At 36.6% G+C, this 25,406-nt stretch overlaps 1 protein-coding gene and 1 long non-coding RNA gene across 2 annotated transcripts in view; one reads left to right on the top strand and one right to left on the bottom strand.

Moving 5' to 3' along the window:
• Window positions 1-1,928: 1,928 nt before the first annotated feature.
• On the top strand, window positions 1,929-12,575 carry en2a (engrailed homeobox 2a). The gene is made up of 2 exons (XM_007555621.2): window positions 1,929-3,997; window positions 6,318-12,575. Exons 1-2 carry the CDS (start codon window positions 3,511-3,513, stop codon window positions 6,635-6,637), a joined length of 807 nt encoding a protein of 268 aa, XP_007555683.1. The 5' UTR covers window positions 1,929-3,510; the 3' UTR covers window positions 6,638-12,575.
• Window positions 8,139-25,406, bottom strand: part of LOC103140454 (uncharacterized) — a 31,871-nt gene continuing 14,603 nt past the window's right edge. The window contains exons 4-5 of the long non-coding RNA XR_476507.2: window positions 16,642-16,823; window positions 8,139-9,858 (exon numbers count right to left, since the gene is read on the bottom strand). This is a non-coding gene — a long non-coding RNA (uncharacterized LOC103140454). The remainder of the gene's footprint in view (window positions 9,859-16,641; window positions 16,824-25,406) is intronic.

Below are 25,406 nucleotides of genomic sequence, written 5' to 3' on the forward strand. Positions count from 1 at the left end.
TGTTCTTATTTTTGTACAAGAAAATACAGGAACAGTGCAAATAGAGGTTGTATTTGTTAGTGTGGACTTCTGGAATGGCAACAAGCAAAGCATTTCAGTGTATGATTAGTAAATACTATGTTTATTTAAAAAAATAAATATACATATGTTTTTTTAAATGCATGGGTTTGCTCCATGCGCAGCTACCAATAAATTTAAGCGACTGCAAGGCCTGCAAGGACGTGTTGTTTGCGTTCAACATGTGAAATCGTTGCAGACATCGAGGCCTATGACTGGTTTCCATGAACTAGGTTTCCTCTGCACAACAGCAACAGCTGCATGGCTCTTTGTTAAAAGCGTTAACAGTCAAAACAACAAGAAAACCAGTTTTAAACAAAAACCTTTGCCCAAACTGCACATGTTTTAACTATTTATTGCACATTTACGTGGAATGCAAAAGATACAAGCCTTACTGCACTTTTTGAGTGGAAAAAGGCAACCGGTATGATGAAAACAGAGTTGGCGTACATTTATTTATTTGCAGGGTGGTTTTGCATGAAACAGCAAAAATCCTAATTCAAAGTACCTAACAAAACCAAACAGCTGCAAGAAAACACCTCAGCCAAATAAGAAAATGCTACCACATATTTACCAGTTTATAGCTTAAAAGGCGGTAAAGTGAAATAAGGGTTTCATTTGCGATCCCTTAACCATACAGGAAAGTGGCTGGTTAAGGGATTGACTCAAGTTGCAAAAATCTTGCATCTCGAGTAAAAAATAAAAAAAGCTTATAATTTCATAAACTGGTGAAATAGTAATTTTTGCTGCATACCATTAAACGCGGGCATCTTAACAAAACAAAAAAAAAAACATGATATCGCAGTTAATTTTCACTTTTCCTTTAACAAAGCGGACAGTAGTGACCACGATGGATGCTTGCCTGCCAAAAATGAATATATAAAAGAATGATTGCATCAAAGTGACTATTTTTACCTGTTTTTCGGGAACAAAAATCTTGTAAAATTTCCCGAGCTTTACTATCTGTCCTAGACTCGTCTCTTTTTTTAATAAACAATATTTTTTATAATGTTTTTCGGTCTTTTTCAGGGATAGTACGACTTTTAGGGGGGCTTGGTTGAATAATATGTAATATATTGTAATGCACAAAAGGCCTCCCCATTCTAATTCAGAGGCTGCAATGGTGTCATTTCCTCCAGACGCCCCTGGTTTTTTGCTGGGGAGGTTAGAGGCCAAGCCCAGGCGGTAGCGGCCTGTCTGTGGAACCATTGTCTGCTGCTTATTTAGCGCTCAACATTAATCTGCGCTTCCCCTCACAAGTGAGAAACAATCGCAGCGTGAGAGTGGCCTGTCTAATTACACCTTTCACTCTCAACTTGCCACTGTTTGGACTAGACGCACAGAAGCGGTGGGTCTTGGTCAGGTAATCAAAATCCAAATGTTTAGGCTCGGAAATAAGATATGCATTTTTAACTTCACAATGAAGCTATTGTTCTAATATTCTTTAAAAAACTAAATACTGGACACATATAAGTTAGGGATTTGACCAGAATTAGCTAAAAAAAAATACAATTGCAAAAAAACAATACCTGTACTCTTTATAAACAAAGCAGCAATCAAAAAGGCGAAAGCATAAAATGCGGGGTTTTTTCTGCAAAGCTAGCCAAATGTAACGAGAGTAGTTTCATATGCCAAAATTTCAAATAGAAACAGCTAATATTAGAAAAAAAAACCATTCAAGCAATAATAAAACAATGCTATAAGATCACATCCATCAAAGTAAGCTCAAAACATGTCAAGCGCAAGGTAGCATTTTAGAAAATATACACGTTCCCCAAATCAAATTTGCAAACAAAAATAAAAGTGGAAAAGATGTGGAAAAACACAACGCACGCATTTTGATAGTAAAGAATCAACTCAGTCACTCTCACCGCCGCTCTTTCGGCAGATTCCTCCTTATTGACGCAAACAGTCCCGGCTCCAAAATGCCAGATGAGCACCGTCCGCCCTCACTGATTGGGGGAGAAAAGCACAGAAAACTCGGCTTTGGAGGTGGTCAGCAAAGTTACTCAAAGTTTTGTCTTTGGCGCGACTCCGAATCCCGAGCGGCGCGCACAAAACAGTTTGTTTGCATCACTGATTTCTTTTAAAGGGATATGGACCCTGTTCTGGGGCGACCGCAGGCGTCACGGCAGGAGAAAGCAATCACATTTAAAATACTAAAAGCACATCAGTGTTGGCTCTTCTGGCCATCGTGCTGTAATTATCACACTTTTTTAGTTGCATATTATGAGATGAAGTGACGCTATTTTGCAGGAAACAAACACACAAAGAAAAGTCGTTAAGTTCAATGATCTAGCAAATGTTAATATAGTGATATGATGGCTTAGAAATCCAATATTGTTTTACTTCATCTCCAAATGTTGATTTTTACGCATAATCCACACCAGCTGACTTTATGTGAAGCGTTTTTGTTTAAACTATGAACATCTTAAATTTATCACAACTGTTACAAGTGGGCCTAAATTCAACAAACAGCACCTCACTTCTACGTGATACACCAGCATATGTTGCATTCCCCCCTAAATAGGTCAGGTGCAGAATTAGTTTTGATTTTAGGCAGATTTTCAACTGTTAATCAGCTGATGAGTATTTCTACTTGTCATCTACAAAAGTCGCCATAATTAAACTTCGCATCATTCATGTATGTTCTGGGGCATATTAAACAAATGAAAATCTAATTTCCTTGTGTGTTATTGAGATTGTTAAACCCCGGGGATCCTCGTGGCTGAACATGTCAACCCTACCGTTGTTTTTGTTTTTCTACTCACAATGCACATTTTCTCAAAGTCCTGAGAAAAAATAAAGTACAACATGTCATGAAATACTGGGTGTATCTGTGTGCATGCACCGGATTCAAATTAGGCTTTCCTCCTCGTACATGTTCAGGGCTCTTCCCCTTTTACTAGGGCGAGGAGGGGGGCGTTTGTAGACTGCTCCGTAGTCTGCGTCATGTGGCCCAGTTTCTGCCGTTCTATTGGTCAGAGGCACGTGTCTGGGAGGAGGGTGGGAGAACGTCACTCGGGGGGCTCGCATTGAAAATAAGAACAAAACTCCAGAGTGAGAGTATTAGAGCATCAGTTTAGGAGCCTCTTTATTTACCCTTAGTTTAGTTTAGGTGTAGGCATTCCCGAGGACGCACAAATCGGATGGTGGTATAAATTTGGATGGTGCGCAAATGGCAAGCGCTTTAGCTCTAAGATATCACTTGTAACCCGATTTTAAGGGAATATATGAGACAAATTATGCTTTTCTCAAAGGACACTACGGCAAGGCTTTGCGTGGTGTCCAAGGCACTCACTGGTATCTGAGTTGTTTTATTTATTTATTTTACCCGTGCAGTTTTTTTGGGGGGGTGGGGGTAATTTCCCTCAAAGTTCTTCGCAAAATTTCTTGCTGCGAAGGGAGCGACAAAGGGGTTAAAGAGCATAAAGTGGGGGAAAGTGAATCAGTATGGAAGAAAATGATCACGGCAACAGAGATGCGGTGGAGCGACAGGAGTCCGCGGATGAATCCAATAGAGCCATCCTTCCCCTGCTACAGGCGCCGGGGAACCTGCAGATCCCGCACCGGGTCACCAATTTTTTCATCGACAACATCCTCCGGCCGGACTTCGGACGCAAGAAGGACGTGGGCGCTCACCGCGATGAGAGCAGCCCAGCGTCGCGGGAGAGCCGCGGCAGCCCCGCCGCCCCTCAGACTGAGCCGGTGGGCAGCACTGTGCCAGCGGAGGGGACCTCCACTCCACACACAGTCACCGGGCCCAAGAAGCCCGCGAAAGCCGCAGAGGAGTCCCTGAAACCGAGCGGGGAGAGCGGAGACCAGTGCCTAAGCTCAGACTCAGACAGTTCCCAAGCCAGTTCCAACCCATCCATGTCGCAGCCCATGTTGTGGCCAGCCTGGGTCTACTGCACCAGATACTCGGACAGGCCTTCTTCAGGTTGGTCACATACTGTTTTACTACATCCCCGTATATTTTCTGTAACCTGAAATACCCCGTAACACTGACCCAGGATGGCTTGACCGAGTTTTAGCTGCAGTAGGGAGAACGATCGCTGTGTAGCGCACAAAGCGAAAAAAATAAAAAATACTTTTCTAAATACAAAAAATGTATTTGAACCTCAACCTGCATTCAGAAATAGAATTTACACAAAAACGTGGCATCGGGTCCTAACAAACTTCAATAATTTATCTCATTATTATTAAACCTAAAATAGAATTCTCGAACGAGGAGAGTAGGCCTTTTGAGAAAATGAAAACAAAAGAGGATAAATATTTAGTGTCGGCGAGCAGAATTTTGACATTTTCTTTTTACTTTTAGCTCTCGACAAAAATATTATTAGTGACACATTTTTAAAACTTTACGCATAGATTGTTTCCCATTATAGTAATGAAAATTCGAGACTCTTGGAGTATTTTTTTTTCTTTTTCTTTTTGCAAGTAAACACAGGCGCGCCGAGCCTCTTCCAGGCGAGGGAAAGCCTTAAAACTAACAATTGGTACACTTGTAGAGTCTGGGTTTGCTTTCTAAAAGTTATATTTGGGGTAATAGCAACGTGATTTAATAACTATCGCTGCTCAAGGTGCAGCAGTCAACTTTTTGGTATATTTATAAACTAACTAATTAACTCCCTGTGATTTATCGTTTCACTGAGAAGTAGATAGGTCTTTAAAGATTTTTTTTTTGGCGTGCATATAAAAAGTGGAGTACAACTTGTTCTCATGCATTATGTAATGCTATACTATGGAGTGGCGTGGGGGGCTACTACCAGTTGCAGGGCTTCAGTTCTCATTCAACATATAGAGTTGATTCTGGATCTGTTTCGTTTACGTTTTGGCGCACTGTTTCGGATCAGAAGAGCTAGCAGGCCGTCTTTCCAGGTGAAAAGTGACTGAACGTGTTATGGGAGCAGCTCAGATGCAAAATTCTGTTCACGTCCGTCTGCCAAGGAGTTTTTCAGAAAGTGAGAGAGGAAGAATGAGAGCGACAAGGTAGTGGCAGATAAAAGCATTCTTAATTCTTCACTGAGCAACAAAAAAAACAAGGATTCTTCTACTTTTCCTGCAGAAATATGTTAATATGAGTGCCTAAAAACTAGACGGTGTCGGTAAATGTTCAATGTGTATGCGTGTGTGAGTGTCTGTCTGATGTGTGTCTGCGTTTGTAAGAGAGAGAGCAACAGGGAGGCATGACTGCTTTTGGGAGCTTAAGACAGATTTTGAGCCGTTGTTTGCTCTCTTTTTCTGCAAGTTTTCAGAGCGAAAGATTTGGGTTTAAGTTATTCAGATAATTTTACTTTTGATGGGTTTTTTTGTTTTGTTTTTTTCTTTTGTTTTCTTTTCTTTTTTGTTTTACAGAAACACAAACCGAACTGAACACGCACCAGATGAGCACGTTTGTTTACATGCATTTTGGGCGATTAGAATAAATATTCGAGAGAAAAAAAGTGACCCTTTTTTGTGAAGTGTGCTTTACGCACGGATTTTGGGTGCAATCGGTGTTAATTTTCATAATGCAAAGTGGGAGAATATTATACGATTCACGTTTTAGTGAAGTAGTTTGGTCGACACCATAAAAATATGTTCCTGGTGGAGCTGTTTTGGTTCATGTTTTGGCTGGTTGTGGTTAGTTCGCTGCTTCGACGATTCGTAGCCTGATTCGTTTCCACACGTTGCCACTTCGTTTTCGCAAACAAACTGTTCTGTATTTAAGCTATTATAATCTGTTCATTATTCTTTGTAGGGAAGTATTTTCATCACTGGTGGTTATAAATGTCCATTGAAACGCTCAAATCTCGAGTAAATTCCTGTTTAATTGTCAATGATGATCTGAAACCATTGTGTTACGCCTCATTTCCATATTTAAATTCTGACTCTTGTTTTCCGCCCGTTGATTCTTATTTAATATGCAAGATTTTGAACCCTGACTGTACTAAAATAACTTTTATCGAGCTACTGATGCTAATATTATAAGATAATATGGACAATTCTCTACACTGCAGCGTATTGGGTACGAAATAGAACTTTCTACTACACATTTTAGGAAATAGTCAAATTTCGTACTGACCATATACATATCTCGACTTTTTGGAGCTTTTATGGACAAAACTAGAAAAGCACAACATGGCAAATGGGCGAAAAAAAAATATAAGCACTCAATTATTATGACAATTATTTGACCAATTATTTTTTTTCTGACAACTGCTTGTGTTTCTGAAACCCCTCCACCTCCCGCTCCCCAACCCCTCCACCCCACTCAGGGCCAAGATCTCGCAAACCAAAGAAGAAATCGACCAGCAAAGAGGACAAGCGACCACGGACGGCCTTCACAGCAGAGCAGCTGCAGAGACTAAAGTCGGAGTTCCAGACCAACCGGTACCTGACGGAGCAGAGGCGGCAGAATCTGGCGCAGGAGCTGGGTCTGAACGAATCCCAGATCAAGATCTGGTTCCAGAACAAAAGGGCCAAGATCAAGAAAGCCAGCGGCACCAAGAACAGTCTGGCCTTGCACCTGATGGCGCAGGGACTCTACAATCACGCCACCGTCACGTCGAAAGACGAGAAATCAGACAGCGATTGATTCCCAGAGAAGTAAACAGCAGCCTCCTGACGAAAAAGAACCTATAGTAATCCTATGATAGATTTATATAGAGATTAAAACTCTACTTACAGGAATATTTAATGTTACCACTGCAGATACTTTAACTATCACTCACCATGGATGTACACAATGGCTCCAAGAAACCATAACAAATGAATAGATTCCCTACACGAATTTCTAACCCAACCATAGGCCTCTATAGGTTCCTATGGGAATATTATAGTGATTTTTTCGTTATATGGGAGGTATAATCAAGCCTACAATGCAATAATATGATCGAATAAAGGGCCAGTGTATAGCCTTTACCAGCATAAATTGTTTAAAAAAAACAGAGAGATATTTCTGCAATATCACGTCTATAAAAGATGTATAAAGGTACGTTTTCATTGTTTTTGTCGTCCCCGCCCCCTTCCCGGGGCTACAAATGCTTACACTCTCCATTTTTATAAGCCGTATAAGGATTACTGCTATCCATGATTGTCATCGTGTTACATTTTAACTAACTGGCACTTGACGTTTTTACTTGTCAGTAAAGTGGGAAATTAATAAAAAGAAAAAGAAAAAAAAAAAAGAAAAACTGAAGTCCAAAGAATATTTTTCTGCTGCATCCAGGCTACTGTGAATTTAAATATGCTAACAAGGTTTTTCTAATGCCATGCTCGCTTGGTTTTCTTGGTTGTTTTCTGCGTGCAAAGTGGACAGCGAAATTTGTTAGGGCTAATTGGGCACTGCATTATTATTTTTTTAAAATTATTTATTTAATTTTGTCCCCCAAGCGTTGTTGTTGTAATGCAGTTTGTTGGAAGTGACCAGTGGCGTTTCTTGCAGGAATGGCACCCTGGGCGAGGTTGTCCTTTGGCCACCCAATGCATGTAAAAAAAAACAAAAAAAAAAACCCACACCCAAAACCTATTTTACAGAGAATGTTTTTATTACATAATTTAGCAGAATCATTTAGAGATACACATACTGAGTCTATAATTGATCTACATTTTTTTGTTGTTATGTTTGTTTAGAACACAAAGAGTTGGGGAAGCACCGATCGATTGGCCATACATCAAAATTGCATCATTTTTTTTTACTTAAACAGCTCTAACCTGTGATCGGCAAATTTGTGTCTGTAAACACATCAACTAGCAGTGTGTACTCTGATGCAGTTATCTTTGGTTCAAAATCAAGTTAAGGTTAGGGATATATTCTTCATGCACAAATTGCAATAATTTTGTACTGTCAACATTTGCTGTTTGAATTAAAACTACACCTATCAAAGAAGCTGCAAAACATTTTATTTTCTCTTTGATGTGTCTTAGTTTGCTGACATAAAAAAAAATCTGAATTCATAAAAATGAGAATTAGCTCCTCATACCTCAGAGGAATCTGAATATTGGCCAGAAAAATCTAATTGGTGCATCTCTAAAAATGAATGTTTTTTTCTCTAAATAGAGATAATACATAAGAATTACAGAAAATATCAGTAGATTTTTTTTTTACCACTAAACATACTATGCTTTTCATAATTTTCTCAGTTTAAGATGTGTTCTTTCTCCTTTCTGTGTCATGGTGCACCCAGACCAGGCCGCCCTGGGGAGATAGCCATATCTCAAAAACCGCCACTGGAAGTGAAAGAGCAAAATATTTTTTCTTTTTTTTTTTCTTTTGTAACTAACACACAAAGGTAGGCCTTGCTTATATGATTATGGTCGTCTCACAGCCTTTAAATAAATGTGCGTGTTCTCTTCATTATATGCCAATGCATCAGTGCAGCTATTATAGTTTAAAATAGCAATATAAATAATTTTTTGTAGCTAAACAAAGGCTATAATGCTGCCTTTTGAGTCACAGAAACAACTCTGTAGCATAAAGACAATGATGACAACCATTTCTGCGCACTCTTTAGACTTTTACATGCAGGTTGTTGGATGTTCTTGGTAAATCTTTCTCTATTTACATTTTTATTGCATATCCATATATCATAAAAAGAAGGGAACTCCGTCAGTGACTGTATTACAAATCTCTTATCGTTGTTGAAAGGACTTCATATGTGTATTTATATAGATTATATTGAGAAAAAAATCTATCCAATGACCAGTGTTGCTTTAGAATAGATATCTGAGGTGTTTACACTGCTTGTTTATCTTGCAATAACTTCTTTTTGTTTCCTTTTTGTTTGTTTTTCTTTGTGAATGAAAAAAAAAGTTTATGGGGCCTTTTTTGCATGAAAGCTGCAATTTGTTGTACTTTGGGCAAAAACAACTGTGTTTATTAACTTTGGTCTTTATCGACAAAAAAAAAGAAGAAAAAAGTATGATCGAGTTTCAGACTGTATCCATACCAAATTGTGGACTTTTTTGCCTTTTTTTCAATGTGTTTTTTTTCTTTTGTTGTGCATCTGCAAAAAGTGTGTGTGAATAAAAAAAAGAAAGAAAAATCCACCAAACAGAAACACACTTTGCCTTAAAAAGTTCGAGTTGGAACTTTTTTTCCTGAAACAGAACTGTGCCGAATCAGAGAAGCAGTGTTACTTCAAATGCAGACTTACTCAAGTTTTAATGCCTTTATGAGAACTGCTGGTACGACATTATGAATTTACTCATCAGCGTATATCTATCTATATATGAACATGTTTAAATGAAATTACAACACAGAGTTGTAGAATACAATGCTATTTTTTATTTTATGTTGGAAGTATTCTTTGGTATAAATGTACATAATTTGTATCATGTATTAATTGTGTAATTAACTGCCTCCTGAAAAGCCGCAAAAGAGTAAATAAAACCTTGGAGATTATACATGAGTAGGTTTCTGGCTCTTTTTGTAGTCAGCTAGTGAACATACATACATAAAACCTTTATTATGTTGGTTTACTCAAAAAAAAAAATACATTACATGTTCACAAATGCATGTATAAGCATAAGAAATCTCCATGAATTCTAATCAAAATCACATTCATTAGTTTCCAGATTAAAACATTTGCAAAAAGACAAACAAACATCCAAACATTATGCAAGTGAAAACCTTGAACAATTCCCAGGCATGTTTCCTCAACAATGCCTTATCTGCATTTCCATACTTGCACCGCTAGTCTTTGAACGCCATGTCTAACGGCCAGCGACTAGCGTTGGAGCAGATTGGGGGCTGCTCCCAGCACTGTCTTCGAGACGGTCAGTCTTCTTCGCTGCCTCTGAAAGGAGCCTGAGCTTCTATCGCGAGGCAGAAATGGGGAGCAGAGAGGGGGAGATAGGGAGGGGGTGGGGGGAAGGGAGGGTAAAGAGAGCAATGAAGGTCAAAGCCCGTCATGGCTGCAGGTGGCTGTCCCCCCCTCCCCTCCCTCCTCCACCCTTCCCCGCCTCCGCCTCTCTTAGTAACCCATTCTCCACACACAGCTTTCTCACTCTCTAAACTCATACACTAAGTCTGCCTTACACACGCATACACACGCACACACATTTATCACTGTATTTCATTTTATTCTCCCACACATTCCCCAGACTCCATTCATTTCTGTTAGTTCTCTCTCTCCCACATACACACACACACACACAAACACACGCATAAGCACGCACGTATCCACACACACATTCACACTCCACTGTTGTTTTGATCCTTCATTCAACCAATAGGAATCTTCATCTGAATGTTCACAGGAAGAGGAGCTGCGGGAAGTTCAGAGAGGGACACCAATGAATGAACAGAAACCAAAGCTGTTTAGCAACATGGGCGCATTCTCCTGGAAATTAAGAGAAAATGCGTGATCTGTGGATGGTTTGGAAAAGGAGATTAGAGATTTCTCAAGTGAGATTCTGTCAAAAGATACGAGCAGTTAATATTTTACCTGCAGCAGATAACTCTACTCAGGTCTTCATTTAGAATGATTTCAGATATGTTGATTCTGGAAGTTAATGCTAATGGAGAGTCCAAGAGGAGACCAAGAAGGAAACGCACATCCACCATCTTTAAACATCTTTATCGCCTTATACAAAAGACATCTTATGACCTCTTAAATCCTCCTCACATTTGCACTGGGTGCTTATCGGCAGAGAAGCCGATAATTATTTACACAGGAAATGAAGACGGGAGGTGGCGCACCTCAAACAATCCTCTAGTGTGAAACACATACTGAGAACGCAATATATAATATATAAGGTATTTCCAGTCAAAATAGACTGGAAAATTAAGGCGGAATAAAAACAAGAATGTTAAGCAAGTTTTAAGTTGACATTATATTTTATTGACTTTTACACTGCAATATTTTCTCATTAGTAAATGTTTTACAGTGTTACATAACATATTTCACACAGGAAGACTAAGCATAGGTAAATTACTGATACAGCAAGGCGTTAAAGGGGCGGAGTTACCGTTTGAAAACCACAAAATCTCTCTGTCATAATGATTTTAAAGTGTTTTTATTTTTCCGTGTCTGTATGGAGTGACACAGTTCTGTTCCTTCGCCACTTGTTGCTATGCACTGGTGGACTGCTGGCTGAAAAAAAATCCTACTACACTTTCCCTTTGATTACAATAAAGCCAATTAGACGGTAGGGAAACACATTCAGTCAGAAGAAACGAGAACAGTCAATAAGCATTAGAGAAAACACAAGAAAAAGTGCAATAATCAGTATGCTATGTAATCTTAGACAGTAGGATTAATTAGTTTTCAGTTTAAAATAAACAGTTCCATATTTTCTTCCGATTTTTTGTTAATAGTGTGAAACCATAACATATTTTCATTTTTCAGTTATCGTACCTAACAATCTGATGCCAGCCTGTGTTTACGGACAGTGGCGGTTTCAGCATTAACTGCACCTTTGGTGAGCTCCAAAAACAATGCTCTGTTAAAAATGAGATCTTGTGTTTTTTTTTGTTGTTGTTTTTTTTCTAATATACATGGTGAATCAGTTTTCAAGGGTTTATTTTGTTGAAAGTATTTCTTATTGCTGATCTGCTCTTTATAGACTAGCATAAATTTAACAAGCTGATATTATGCTTTATCAGTCAGACCACCTGCTAAAGTGGCCAGTCTGCAATATGCTGCTTAGCAGACATTAGTTTCACAGTAGCTGTGAGAGCTAATGCTTCTTTAATTTCCAAATCACAACTATCTATTGGAATTTCTTTATTGTACATAAGAAACATACAGTAGCCTTCTTCCAGCTAGCTGACCACCAGTGCACAGCAACAAGTGGGGGGAGGTGCATTGCTGCTTTACTCTATGCTCTGTAAACCCCTTATCAGTTCTTTAATTTCTCTGGCATTTCATTCAACTTTAAACCAAAACAATAGCATGACAGGATTTTATGGGAGATTTTGGAGCCGTAAGTTTTTAAAACTTTGGTGTACATCAATATCTCTTGGCCTATTGGTCTAAAGAAAACTACAGAAACTTAAATTTACTGAAGAGAGTGTGGGATGCATCAAGTAAAGTATCAGTGTATATATCTCTGCACACAAAAGGGCCCCATCCTGCTATGACCTCTCCTACCATCCTCCTCCTCCCCTACTGTGTCATTTACCCACAGTTTCTGAATGCTTCCTACGGCCAGAGTGGAATCTGCTCAGAGGTGCCCAGGCTTTGTGGCGGAAACATAATTAAAGTGGTGAAAGATGTAAAAGGTGAAGAATAGGGATGACATCAGGCCAATTTCACACTTGGCACTTGAATGGCTAGGTCCAAGCCAGGACTCTTGCCTCGCAACACAGATCAAAGCCCACTGTCAACGCACCAGTGCAGGAAAAAAAAAAGAGGCAAAAGGACACCTAACTATGCTAATCCCCAGGACGAATATATTTTAATCTTGTTAGAATACAAGTTAATGCTCAGTGGCTGAACTTTTTTTTTTTTTTTTTTTCCAAGAATGAGAGGTGGACAGAACTACTTTTACCTTTTCTACATGAGGTGCCTCTGTCTGGTACTGCCGAATAAACAGCCAGAGTCTGAACAAACTTCCTTTTGGGCATACTCAACGCATTATCAAACTGCGTACTGTACAGGCAGCAGATACTGTAGAGGTCCCAAGCCATTGAAAAGGCAAGCAACAGTTTCATTAAGAACAACGATGGGAGGGGGAAAAAAAGTGTCAGTGACCCTATTTGAATCCCCACTAGGGCATCTAACATGCAAAGGAAATGAGTATTTTGTGGGCCAGTTTGTCCCCTCTCACACTGAGCCCTCCTTTCTAAAAGCACCTTGGTAACCCTTGATCTCTCATGTATGGAAGTCAGGGTACTGGGGCCTGCAGAAGTTGACTGGGCAGACAATAGGAAGTGGATGCATTCTGGTAAAAGTCACACCCAAGCAACTCTCATTTCACACACAGGGTTTGAGTGACCCTTGAAGAAGGATCCAGAACTTTTAAGCTCAAATTCTTTGGGTCACTTAGAAAACACACCTGTGGAATGTTTTTTTTTTTTAATGTTAGCAACACATTTGATCTATAAAAGACTTTTATAAGTCTTGTTTTCTGCTCATTAAGAAGTAGAACTAATGTAATTAATTTCAGAGTGTTGTTTGTAATAAACATCAGATCCACATTCTCTAGTTTGTAGACCAATTTTTGACCAAGTTTGAGCACACTGAAAATTAAGCTTTTTATTTATTTAATTTTTTAACTCAGTGACCAGTGGGGTTAGACACCAACCCCTTTGTGATCCTATGTGGATAGGCATGTGTAGACAATGTATATATGTATATAGGTCTGTATGAACCAAAAAAGTACACAACAAGCCTAACTACTAAATTTTCAAAAATACTTCTTGATTTACGTCTTAAGGGTAAAACAAAGAAAATATTTGCAAATACTGGACCAGTGGGAATCACTATGAATAATAGTATGGTGATTATAACATAAATCACAGTAAAGGCAAAATCAACTAGTAATTGATTTTTGTGATGTTTATTATGATGATGCTGCTTATGATGATGGTGATGATGATGGCAGTCATTAAAAAAAAGTTCAAATCAAAGTGGACATAAAATGCTATAAAGATATTTATAGATAGACAATAAATCAATATGAACTTAGGGATGAGAAATGTAGAGTTTGAACATTATCCAAATATTTTGTAATACTTATTTTAATTGTGTAAGTTAAGAGTAAAACTTATAGAAACTTGGAATAAGTGAAACATACTTACATTTTTGTGATCTTTGAGGCAATTATGAGTCATTATACGTCATGTAAAAAGTACTGCAAACTATTAAAACTCTAAAGCACAAAGTTTGTTGTCATAAAAGTAATGCAAACAAGGAAGGAGCAAAACTTTTTGTAAATTTAATCAAGCTATTTGGTGGGAGGTTTTAGTCAAGATCCCATAAGTAATTAGGAAATGTAATACAAACTACAAATAAGTGAAACTGATTTTGTATATTAGTGAAATATTGTGTGAATAAGCTAAAAGTAAAGACAATACAAATATAGGTACATAATGTTATCAAGATATTTTGTATTTTTGGTAAACTTATAGGAAAAGTTAAAAATCTACAGATTTGCAAAAATGACTGTAAGATTATGTGGCATTTATTGTGATTACCATATAAATCAGAACAAAAGTAAATAATGAATGGATGTTAGACATTATATGGTGTTTATGGCAAAGGCAATACAGGCTGTGAAAAAAGTAACACAAACTAGGAATTAAGTAACTTTTAATAAAATATTTTGTGGTACTTATTAATGTAACTTACAATAACCATAATACAAACTAAGGAGACTGAAACTGGCTTAAATTTTTATCAAGTCATTTTATTATGTCTATGGTGATAACAATAAAACTTACATTAAAAAATGTATTTGGCAAAACATATGCATGTAATCAGACTACACAAAAAATAAGAGTTACCTAATATCAAATAGACAACTTCACTACAACAGTCCCATTCAGTGGTGATACTAAGTTGCATAATGCTACATAATTGCATTTAGTAAAATTTTGAGACATAGCTCTCAAGAAATCCAATGGTGAAAATAACTTAAACAGCAAAATTAATTATCAACAATTATCATTATCTCTTTTTTCCCAAAAAACTGTATTTTTACTAATCCATTTTACACATTATACAATCTAGAACCTTACAAACATAGGTTTTGCTCTGAAAGTAAAGCTTATACATTATCAAGTAGTGAGCTTCTGTGCACCAATTACATGATGCAGTTCAACTGAGCTGATAAACAGAGAACTGTCAAATTTGGAAACACCATTGAAGGACTGGTTGAGGCTCTTATGGAGCTGACTTTGTAGGTACAGTTCAAATTGCGAGATTCAACCTAAACTGACTTCTTCTAGATTTGCAGTTCCATCAAATTCAATTCAGTTCAGTTCAATTCAGTCCATTAACAAATTCACAACAGCTGTAATCTCAAGGCCCATTTTTATGCCAACAGGTTCGATTCATAAGCAGTTATTTGCTATTTATTTCGATCAGATTCATTCCAACACAATCAAATTATATAGTCAGATGCAGTGTAATTTAATCCCACTGTAATATCTGACAATCCCAGTATTCTGTAAATGATACAATATTAATATCACACAGTTTTTTTTGTGTCTGCTTATAATTTGAATTATTGATGAGTGAAAAAATGGTTTTGTCCAGAAGGAACTCTTTAATTTTATAGATTTGTACATATATACATATATGTATTGCAGGGCAGATTTTTTTTCCTAAACTTTCTCCATCTTAGCAGGATTTTTGAAGAAATTAGACCACTTTATAGGTAAATTTGGATACATATTAAATGCTGTTGATTCCTGGTGCTTAGCCAGAAATTGGTATGTTTTTGAAATAACATGATAACATGGATAAATGTTTCTTGGTATTTATACTTAAATTTAAAACAAAAAAATATTTTATTATTTAATTACTCTTTTTAAAACTGAAAATTTGACATTAATTCTACAGCTGAAATATTATACCGTGCTGATTAATAATAATTCAATATAATTTTTATTGCGATACAATAACCAAAGTGGAAATATTAAATAAACCCGTACAAGAGTTTACTAGAAATTTTTAGATTAAAATTTTTAATGAAACTTTTACAGTTCTAATATTATCTTAATAATTAGTGGGGCTATCAGCGCAGGTTACGTCTGCAGTCAGCTGCTTGCAGACTTGACAGACACTTGCCAAATGCTACCTCATTATATTTCCTGTTTTTGTTGTGGCTGGAAATATTTCAAAACCGTCAAATTTTGCTTTCATGTAAAAGCTGAAAAGGTGCAGTAGCATTCTTTAAGCCAGCTGAATGGCAGTGTGCAGTGACACAAGTTTGAGGGGAACTGCAATATTATGCCAAAGAAAACTTTCTCTGACATGTCATTAAAAGGACTGTAAACTGCACCAGCTATGTGTGCATGCCCAAAATGTTTTTGGAACATTGAAACTGTAACTCTTAGCAACGTGGTATACCTTGATACTGGTAACCAGCCTATATTTACCAGTAATTAAACAATTATCAACATTTTGTCTTTTTGGTGTGCAACCCTGAATATTAGTTTAGAGTGACTACACACCTCAAAACATAAACTTCAACATATATTACGCTCAAAACTACGTGAAATCCTAAAGCTTTTGACCTAAAACTTCTACTTTGAATTAACCAAGCATTATTCCAAAGCTAGGTTTGAGTGTCGTGTTCTGTATTTAATGCATGAAAGAAAATGCTATTACTGGTTACAAAAAATTAGCTCAGGTAGGTTTGTAAAACATAGTTGTCACAAGGGACACAGGTACAAATTAAGCTATGAAAAACATCAGTGTATTAAGTTATGAGGTGCATTACAGTTTCATAAGTCAAGGGAGTCTAGGCAGTAGAAAGTAGATCTCTTGAGCAGATTGGTTGCTTCTTATATTACATTCTCCTTACACATACTAAATAAAGATGTAGCTACAATGTACAGTCATGCCAGTTCAGGCCTGCTTTTTACTGAGTTCATGTTGCTTGCTGACACACAGCTAGACAGGGTCAAGGATACATCTGACTCACCTCAGACCTCTGCTTTCCCCCCGGAGAATGGCCTGTCACTCACTTTATGGTTACGGATCATAGCTGACAGAGGCACAAAGTGAGAGCTCGATGCTGCATCAACAGCACCAACATCATCGCCAAAAAACCCCATCCTTAGTGTGACATCTTCCTCCTAGTCCACCAACACAGCTCTCTCTGCACTGTGGAGAGGGGGAAAAAAACAACATTCACACACCGAGAGCTAATAATAAAGTGTCATTCAGCGAGAGTGGGGAAGAGCTAAAAATAATGAAATATAGACATTTACCTTTAAATTCTGCACACTGATGCTTGAATATAGGAAGTCTAGCAATACAGTTGTTAAGAGGTGGCAGCCAATGCTACAAAGCTTTAAAATGACAGGGTATATTTCTTAATTTAAGCTTTTCGCACAGACTGGGTGTAAAAATGTTCAGTGTTGAGCTTAGTGAAACAGCGTCAGGTTGCTGCAGAAGATAGCCTTTAATTAGTGAGATGACAAAATAATCACATCCATAGAGATGTTAGCCTAGGAGCAAAGGGCTTCGCCAATCTGTGATCTTTGCACTTTGTTCTTTTTTTAGTGATTAAAATTAATGTGGAATTGAAAATAATTTCAGATGCCTAAACTAAGATGTCAAGCACATATACATTGCATACATAATTTAAATACTTTCAATTTTAAAATGATACATAGTAAAAAAAAAATGTGATAAGGAGCTACCATTTACGATACAGAAACAATATGCAATGAATCATTAAAAAATAAAAACAATCTTGCCAACACGTTGGACAAATAGCAGTAGCGTTATTGCGTAGTGAGACTGAACACTGAAATGAAGATATTAGTATTGGATTAACACATTTTTGGAACTAATGGAGTAAATTTCCTGTTTTTTTACTTTTGCGTTAGCTTAATGAACAACATACAGTTAGTTTTTGGTATTTTGTAAGGAGCAAAAACTGCTGGAAGTGTGCAACCCTACTACATTAAACCTCAACAATAACATCTTTGTGGAGCCTGGATTACAGTAAAATTTAGTAACGGACATGTATAAAAGTGTACTGATGCATCACAATCCATACTGCAATAAAAAAAATGAAGGTCACAGACAATTTTCCCACATATTACAATGAATATGTGCATTTGAAAAATAAATAACATTTGTTTCAATAATTTAGATCAGCGTCTGCACCTATAAGAAAGCAAAAATTTGGTGCAGAAGAACTCAACACAACCCCACGTTGCAGCCGGTGCACAGTAAAAATCTGCTGGTGTCTCAATTCTAAAGATTTATTACAAGTCTGGGGCTTTGGGGTGTATTAGATCTGCATCTGAAGATTTAAATGCATCGTAAAATTCAATAAAGTCATGTAATAAAGACCTTAGCTTTTTCATAAATTTAGATGCTACGCCGTTGGACGTAACTCTGGACCCAGATGGACGCAATTTAGCCAAAAACATTGTTCTCGTTGTTGAGAACGTTGTTGAGTTGGCATACGAGACGAGGCGAGCTGCGGCTCAGCCGATCGTGGTTGCTCACTGAGTGGGCGTCTCCCTTCTTTTTTTGCTGTTACCCTCTCACTCATTTTGCTGCATGCTGCCATTTTAACTCACTCCTGAATGGCAGGCGAGAGGGCGTGGCTGGTGATGGCAGCAGCCATGATGGTGGAATCACCAGTGCAGCTCCTGTGCAGAGGCTTCATCAATCAAGTTCTGAATAGACTCTATACTATAATTTACATTCGAACCCAGGTACTGTGTAGGACAGACGTTGCATGAGACGTTTCACTGAGGACAGGGCGTGAGATTTCTATCAGAAATAAAATGTATTCATTACGCTTTCCTAATTTCGCGACATTTGCTTTTGAGTAATTTTGAATCATCTAGATAAAAAAAACAACTATGCACGGAAACAACTGAGATCCTGCATCAGTAAGACAGAATTTAAATCAGTGCAAATATATTTTCTTACGAAAAAACATATTTTTACCACTGTAATTTTACATTGTTTAAAAAAAATCAATCAAGGTTACTTAACCTAATTTCACATCTTGTGCACAAATTAAGGTGATCATGACATTAGAAAGTCAAACTTCAACTTTCAAAAAAAAAACATGATTAAAAACAGTTGTTTTTAACATGACTCTTCAAAATTGGGAAGACAAGAGAACGTTTATTCAAGTATTGCATGTTTTTTTAAAATCTTCGCTGCCAAAAATTGGTGTCAGTCCTTACTATTCATTTAAAATAAATTAAATTAAATCATTTCCATAATTTATGATTTTCCATTCTAGGATGGCCACATCCTAGAATGGATGTGGCCATCCAATTCTGCAAACTGTTAATTCCAAGTTTGCAGAATTGGAAAGACAAGAGAACATACCAATAAAGAACTGTAACTATTTTAACTATATCACTCATATCACAATGATGACAAACCTAACTATTCTAAAACAAATGTAACTGAACAATTACTAATTTATAATGTACACTTTAAAAAAATTGTAATTTACTATTTTACGTTGCCTATAGAGTTGAGGACCTTTGACTTAGTAATTTTTGACTTCCTGTTTCCCTATATAAACATGATGCGGCACTGAGACAAATTTCTCTTAGCCACCATTTAAAATGGATAAAACAATAAATATTCTTTGATAAAATCTTTTTTTTTTCTTGCAGTAGCAAAATTTAAAACCTAAAAGGTTCAAACTTTATGCCGAGTACAGTTATTCAGAGGGTAAAATTAAACATACAGTCATGATTGTTTTATTAAAAATACCTCTTCAAAGTGGGAAAGACAGGAAAGCATGGCATTAAATGAAATACATATGCTAAAATAAAGGCTAGTGGCCTAAATTTGCCCATGAGAACAGTCCTCAATAATGCAAATGTTTAAAACAGTTGGAGCTGTGGCACACAAGCCAAAGAACGGACCAAAGTTTATCTTGTCACCACAGTAAATAGGACAGCAAAGAAGCTCTCTATTAAAGAACTGCCAACAAAGAATGATACCATATAGTCAACAAGTCTCCATAGCAACTATCCTTTTTACTTCATTGTTCAACAACAAGAGATTTAGTGGCTACTTACTGCAAATATAGAAAAAAAAAATAACTCCACAAGTGCATCCAGGTTGTGTCCAATAAAATGGTTTACAAATCACAGTGCAATTCTATGTTTGGTTTAAAATATATAAGGCAGTAAATTCATGCCTGTGGCCTTTCTAAGCAGCATGTGTTTAATGTGGGTTGCATCCACACGCAGCCTCACTTCCCCACCTCCAACTCTGAAAATTATAAAGAAGAAAAAAACTGCCTTCCTTGACTGACCACAGCATCTCCTAACCAACTATGTTTGAGGTCAAAGTTCACTATATCCCCTTGGCAACACCACAGCAACTAGAAACAACGGTGTCTAGACAGGTCATGGTGCCCCCTCCCTTTCCCCAGGAGTGCCAGCACCCCCCCTCCCTTTCCATTCCTGGCTCTTTCCGGAAGGAGGTGTCAGTGGCAGCCAAGTACAGGGTAAACAGGGCATTGTGTAGGGGAGGGGGTGGCCTTTGGCCCGCATGGGGTCGCATCAGCACCTCCACCCTCCATTGATCAAAGATGAGGATCCTCCTCACCAGGACCTTGGTCAAAAGAAGGCAGGGTCGGGAGATGAACCCTGCGTTTCTGTAATCTAGATGTGTCCAGGCCCAATTGTCTCCTTTCACGGCCCAAAATGGACCCTTCCGGTGCTGCTGATTACATTAGGGAGGACAACCTTTTTTCACACAGGGGCTCCCAGACAAAGAGGCTCTTCCATGCTCCTCGCCATCTGGTCCCCAAAATAACAGAAAAGGTCCCAGGAAAGAAAAGAAAAAGGAAAGGGGGAAAAAAAAGAGCCCAGCAAGCACACAGCTTTAACTGAAAGAAACGCTGTTTGAATAGATGGGATGGCCGGACAGTTAAGCAAACATACAGTAAAGCTTCATGTTTAAGCGGAGATTGGAACCCAATCTACATCAGCAAATAAAGCAGCATACGTGGGCTCCGATAAGTAGGTCTGTAAACAGAGCGATGTGCCACCGACACACACAAACACCACTGCCACAAAAGTATAGAGAGTCTCCACCAGCTTACAGTGAGCCATGGTACCAGTGTTGGTTTTTACACAAATGGCACCCTGGGTAAAAACCCTCTTTCACAAATTTGGATGAGATTATATTTTATCAACAAAAGTTTTAGAAAATTAAAACAACATTTTCGCAAATAATTTGTAATGAGTGTAAAAAAGGGTTTAAATTGTCGAAATATTGTGCTTTCCATTAAAATAAAGAATTGGAATTTTTTCTTTCTGTTTTCTAAAAATAAAAAAGTTTGAAAATATCAAAGTTTTATTTTAAAGAATCTCTGCGCAATGTGTAATAATACACTTAGCCAACTAAATACTTTTAGATTTTAAACTAAAGTCAAACTGGCATCTATAAGTTAAAGGGCCATTTAGATTAAAGGAAAATTTCTGCACAAATACCAACGTTAACATTATTAACCAGCCAAAGTGTGTCAGAGTTTTCTCTTGCAGTCTCAGCACAGAGTATTTTCTTACAGTCAGGTCAAAAATTAAGCAATAAAGAGTAAAATATATTGAATTACCCCAAATATAAGATGTTTTGAAATGTTTGAAACAAGTCAATAAAAAAAAGTATATAAATAATTTGTTACACCCTCTGCAGTTTGGCACCTCTGGCTATTACGTCCATATTAGAAAGTGTCACAAAATAAGCTTTATTATTTAGTAAATTTCTAGCATAAAATGTTGAACAAACCAAATCTAAATGTTAAAATGCTATAGAAAAAAAGAACATGGTATATCTTAGGATATTCCTAAATGTCTGGAAAAACACCGTAATATACAATTATATTCAGTAAATTAGAACCTTCCAATGAGACTCATTTGTCAGCTTAAAAGTAATTTTAAAAATAACCATTCTGTATTAAAAATGTTTTTTTATTGGTCTGATGTAATATTCTAATCTTAGTTATGAACATAGTTACCAGAAATAAAGGCTTAAAAATATCAGTATGTGTAACGAATCTATATGATGGTTTCACTTAGTGAACTGAGTTGCTAAAAAAAAAAAAACTTTAAAATGATATCCTAATTTACTGAATAAGACAGTGTACAAAAGCACTAAAATATTTAATAAAATTAATAGAAATTTGATTCTATGTTTGGTTGTCCCCTGACCACAGGGCACCCTGGGTGGTGAGCCTTATCAATGATTTGAAAAACTGATGTTGTATCTTTCTAACTTGACCAATACTAGTAGATGTTAGATGAAAACAGTGTTAAAAAACAATGACATATAAAAATTTGGAAAAAAGAATTACAAAGTGAAATCAAACAAATCGGCATGATTTAAGATGTAGTAGATCTTGAAAAGTTCAGAGTTTCGACTAATTGACTGTCGAATGATTTGCAACATTAATTACGCTTGCTATGGCCGTCAGTTTGCGATTTATAAATCTGCCTTTAGTTGCAACACCTTTAACCTGATTTAAACCCTAATGTTTAAATCAGGTTAAATAGGTCAAATAGGTGCTATTTGACCTATGGAGCAGACGATGTCAGCATCAAAACTCCATAAAGCGCAAGTGTTCGGCAAAAAAAGTCAGAATTTTAATACAAATTGGCATAAAAATGTATCTTCAGATAAAAGAAAATGTCTCCATGTATACTTTTAGAGACTTATTTAGGTTTCATTTTTGCTGCTCTAATATGAGATCATTCTGAAGCACCCTACATTTTTCAACAGGAGTTTAAAAAATTATTCATCTTTGAAACCGACAACCTGATGACTCCCCACTGCCCTCTTTTGAAGATTATGTCCAATTTAAAATCCTGCACATCTTTGTTGAGAGTGTAATAATGTGCTCTGCTCACTTCACTAACCTCCTTAAAAAGGTGTTCATGTTCAACATGCAGTCACTGCAGGTATGATACCCTGAGTTATATTGTCACACAAATATATAACCTGGGATTTCTGAAGCTTTATTTAGCTAATGCTTGATTATGTGCTCTGCTGTGCATGGCCTGTTTTTTTCTCTCAGTTTGAGCTCAGAAGAAAATTTGGAGAATAAACAACCTCATTAGTGGCAGAGGTGATGCTGCCCTTGTTCTTGAATGGTTTTGTTGGGGAGGGGGGGGGTAAGGAGGATGTGCAGCACTGGTGAGGAAACTTGTTTCAGATAACTGCAAGTGATTTGTTTTTTAATTGTGCTGTTCTAAAAACAATAATTTATTGGATTCCAAAAGATTTGCAAAACTTAAAATTTAATCGTATATTTTAGTCATATTTAGACATGCACCCAGCAAGATTACTGTCATAACTTATCACCAAACTCTTTTTTTTAAGAATCCACATACTTAAGGTTTTAGATTTTAAAAGGAGAGGAAGAATTAGAGAAATTCACTTTGCAGGAACAAAACGCGTAAATTATTAAGACACTTGCATGCTTTTGTAGATAAGAAACTCCCAGAATATCTACAGTGAAAACAGACAAAACTTTGACAATGTTATTTTTATTGACGCTTCAAAACAGAATGAAAAATTTGAATCTCTACATTTTTAATACATATGGTAACATCTTTTTTAAGTTGTCTTACTTTTACCTAAAAACTCAAATTTAAGAATTAAAGCACCCTCCACTTTTATTGATATCCACAGTAAAGATGTATAAAAAGCCTTGAAATAAATGTATATTTTATTGCAGAGGTATGATTTTACACTGAAATATTTAGAATAATCCAACCTTTAATTTGAGTGCATTTAAACCGTGGGATAAAAAAATCACTTGTTATGAAATAATAATTTTCAACAAAAATCAATGGTCTCCCCCTTTGTTTTGGTGCCTCTAACAATGGCTATAAGATGAGTAACAAGTATTTTTTTTAACGCATGGTGTTTTAAGGTAATATGATGAGAGAGGTAAAGGTAAAGAAAAAAAAACCCTAAAAGGTCACTGTTGGAGAATTATGGCAAAGAGTGGTGCCTTAGGGTCACCAAGTCTCTCTCACAACAATTTCTCAATTAAAAAATGTAATTTAAAATCTGTAAATTGCTCAAAAAAAGCCAGTAAAAATTGGATGCTCTTTAAGAAAATCTGTATTATCAACACACAGTCCAAAATGGTCACACAGCATATTTCTGCAAGGTAGTCTGAAAATAAAAAATCAATGAAATCAACTGACTTTGAGCTTTCTTGACAGCTATACCCTGGGTGCAACGGAAATTAGTGTCAGTGTCTTAAAAGACCTGCATGAACACATGACAAGCTTCTCCCTTCCCTGCTGTAACTGCGGCAGCATCCTGATGTGTTCATCTGTTTACAGAGGAAGCAGTTTTCTAGCCTAACGATATGCAAAAAGAAAAACGAAAGAGGGTAACCTGCAAGGCTTCTATTTCATGACATAAAGTAGTCCAAAAAAACTAAAAAGCTACATTTTCTTCCCTATAAGCATAACTCGGACATGCCATTGCACGACACAAGAGTTTTGATACAGTACATTTTTGCTTACCATCGTACTCTTGTAAAAAATGAAACATATTTCACATTTTGGGTGGTTTAGTGATTTGCGTTGCAATTACTGCCAAAATCAGCAAGACAAAAGTTCAATACAGCAAAGATGTGCATAGAATGACTGACTAGCAAGGGTCAAAACATATTTATGTCTGCAGCACCTTCCATATTTATTAGCACACTTTGTGAAGGTGCACAAAAAACCTTTTAAAAAATACATCTTTTATCGCATCAGCAGTTTCATAAAAAAAGGGAATTAAATTGGTATATGTAAGCTTTGGAGATTTTTTTTAACTTCCATCACTATCCTTTTCAAAGTGCTTCGTGGTAGGATGAACTTTTCCCATCTTGTTCAAAATAGCTCTAGATGTTTTAACCTGTTTCATTATTGCTCTGATATGTTGTAGATAGCGTAAGCATAAGTGAATACTTTTTTTCATATATCTTGACTTAATACATTAACACACATCCACCCTGCATGAGTGCTATGTTCTCAAATCTTTCCCATTTTGAAAAGTGGCTAATTAAAATGAATGTGTATACCCTCAAGAAACAGGGTCTCACACATGACTAATTAAAAGTTCAATTTAAAAAAAAAAAAAAAAGTATAATCAAAGAAAAATACTTCTGATGCATTTACTTTGTGAATAGTTTGTTTTCACACCTGTTATTTTGGTAGAAAAATGTCTTTTCATGCAGAATCTTTTGAGTAAATTAATAAATGTACTCAAACTAAAGGTTGGATTTTCTATTTTTTTAAGTATGAAATAATGCTACTGCAGCAAAATATTATAAAATATTATTGGGTTTTATGCAAATATGTTAACTGACTTAACCCTTAAAAATTGGTTGAGAAAATGAAAACATGTCACATTCTCTATCCTTCGGAGAAAGAGGAAGTCATAGATTACTTATTGAAAGTTATTCTATACTGCCTATGACCAAAGTAGAATGGTACAGTATACATAATTATCTTATTTTATAGAAATAGTTAGAGGTGCCACCAGTTTAAATGATTATGCCATTTTACATTGTTTGATTCACTTTCATCAAGGGTAGACATGGACAGTTATCAGGGGGAAAAAAATTATATTAAGGATTTAAAAGAGTTAGAGTTTCTGTTGTACTTTTCTTAGCGTTTTAAATCCTTTTAATGACTTTTAATGAAAAGCATCAGAGAAACTGTATGGATCATC

The sequence above is a fragment of the Poecilia formosa genome, unplaced genomic scaffold (assembly GCF_000485575.1).
Source record: "Poecilia formosa unplaced genomic scaffold, Poecilia_formosa-5.1.2 Scaffold71, whole genome shotgun sequence".
In the NCBI taxonomy this organism is placed as follows: Eukaryota; Metazoa; Chordata; class Actinopteri; order Cyprinodontiformes; family Poeciliidae; genus Poecilia; species Poecilia formosa.

What these genes read in the sequence shown, in the direction of transcription:
- en2a (XM_007555621.2), top strand. Translation starts at nt 3,511, where the DNA reads ATGGAAGAAAATGATCACGGCAACAGAGATGCGGTGGAGCGACAGGAG. An exon ending in CTCGGACAGGCCTTCTTCAG is followed by an intron (nt 3,998 to 6,317) that starts GTTGGTCACATA and finishes CACCCCACTCAG; the next exon opens with GGCCAAGATCTCGCAAACCA.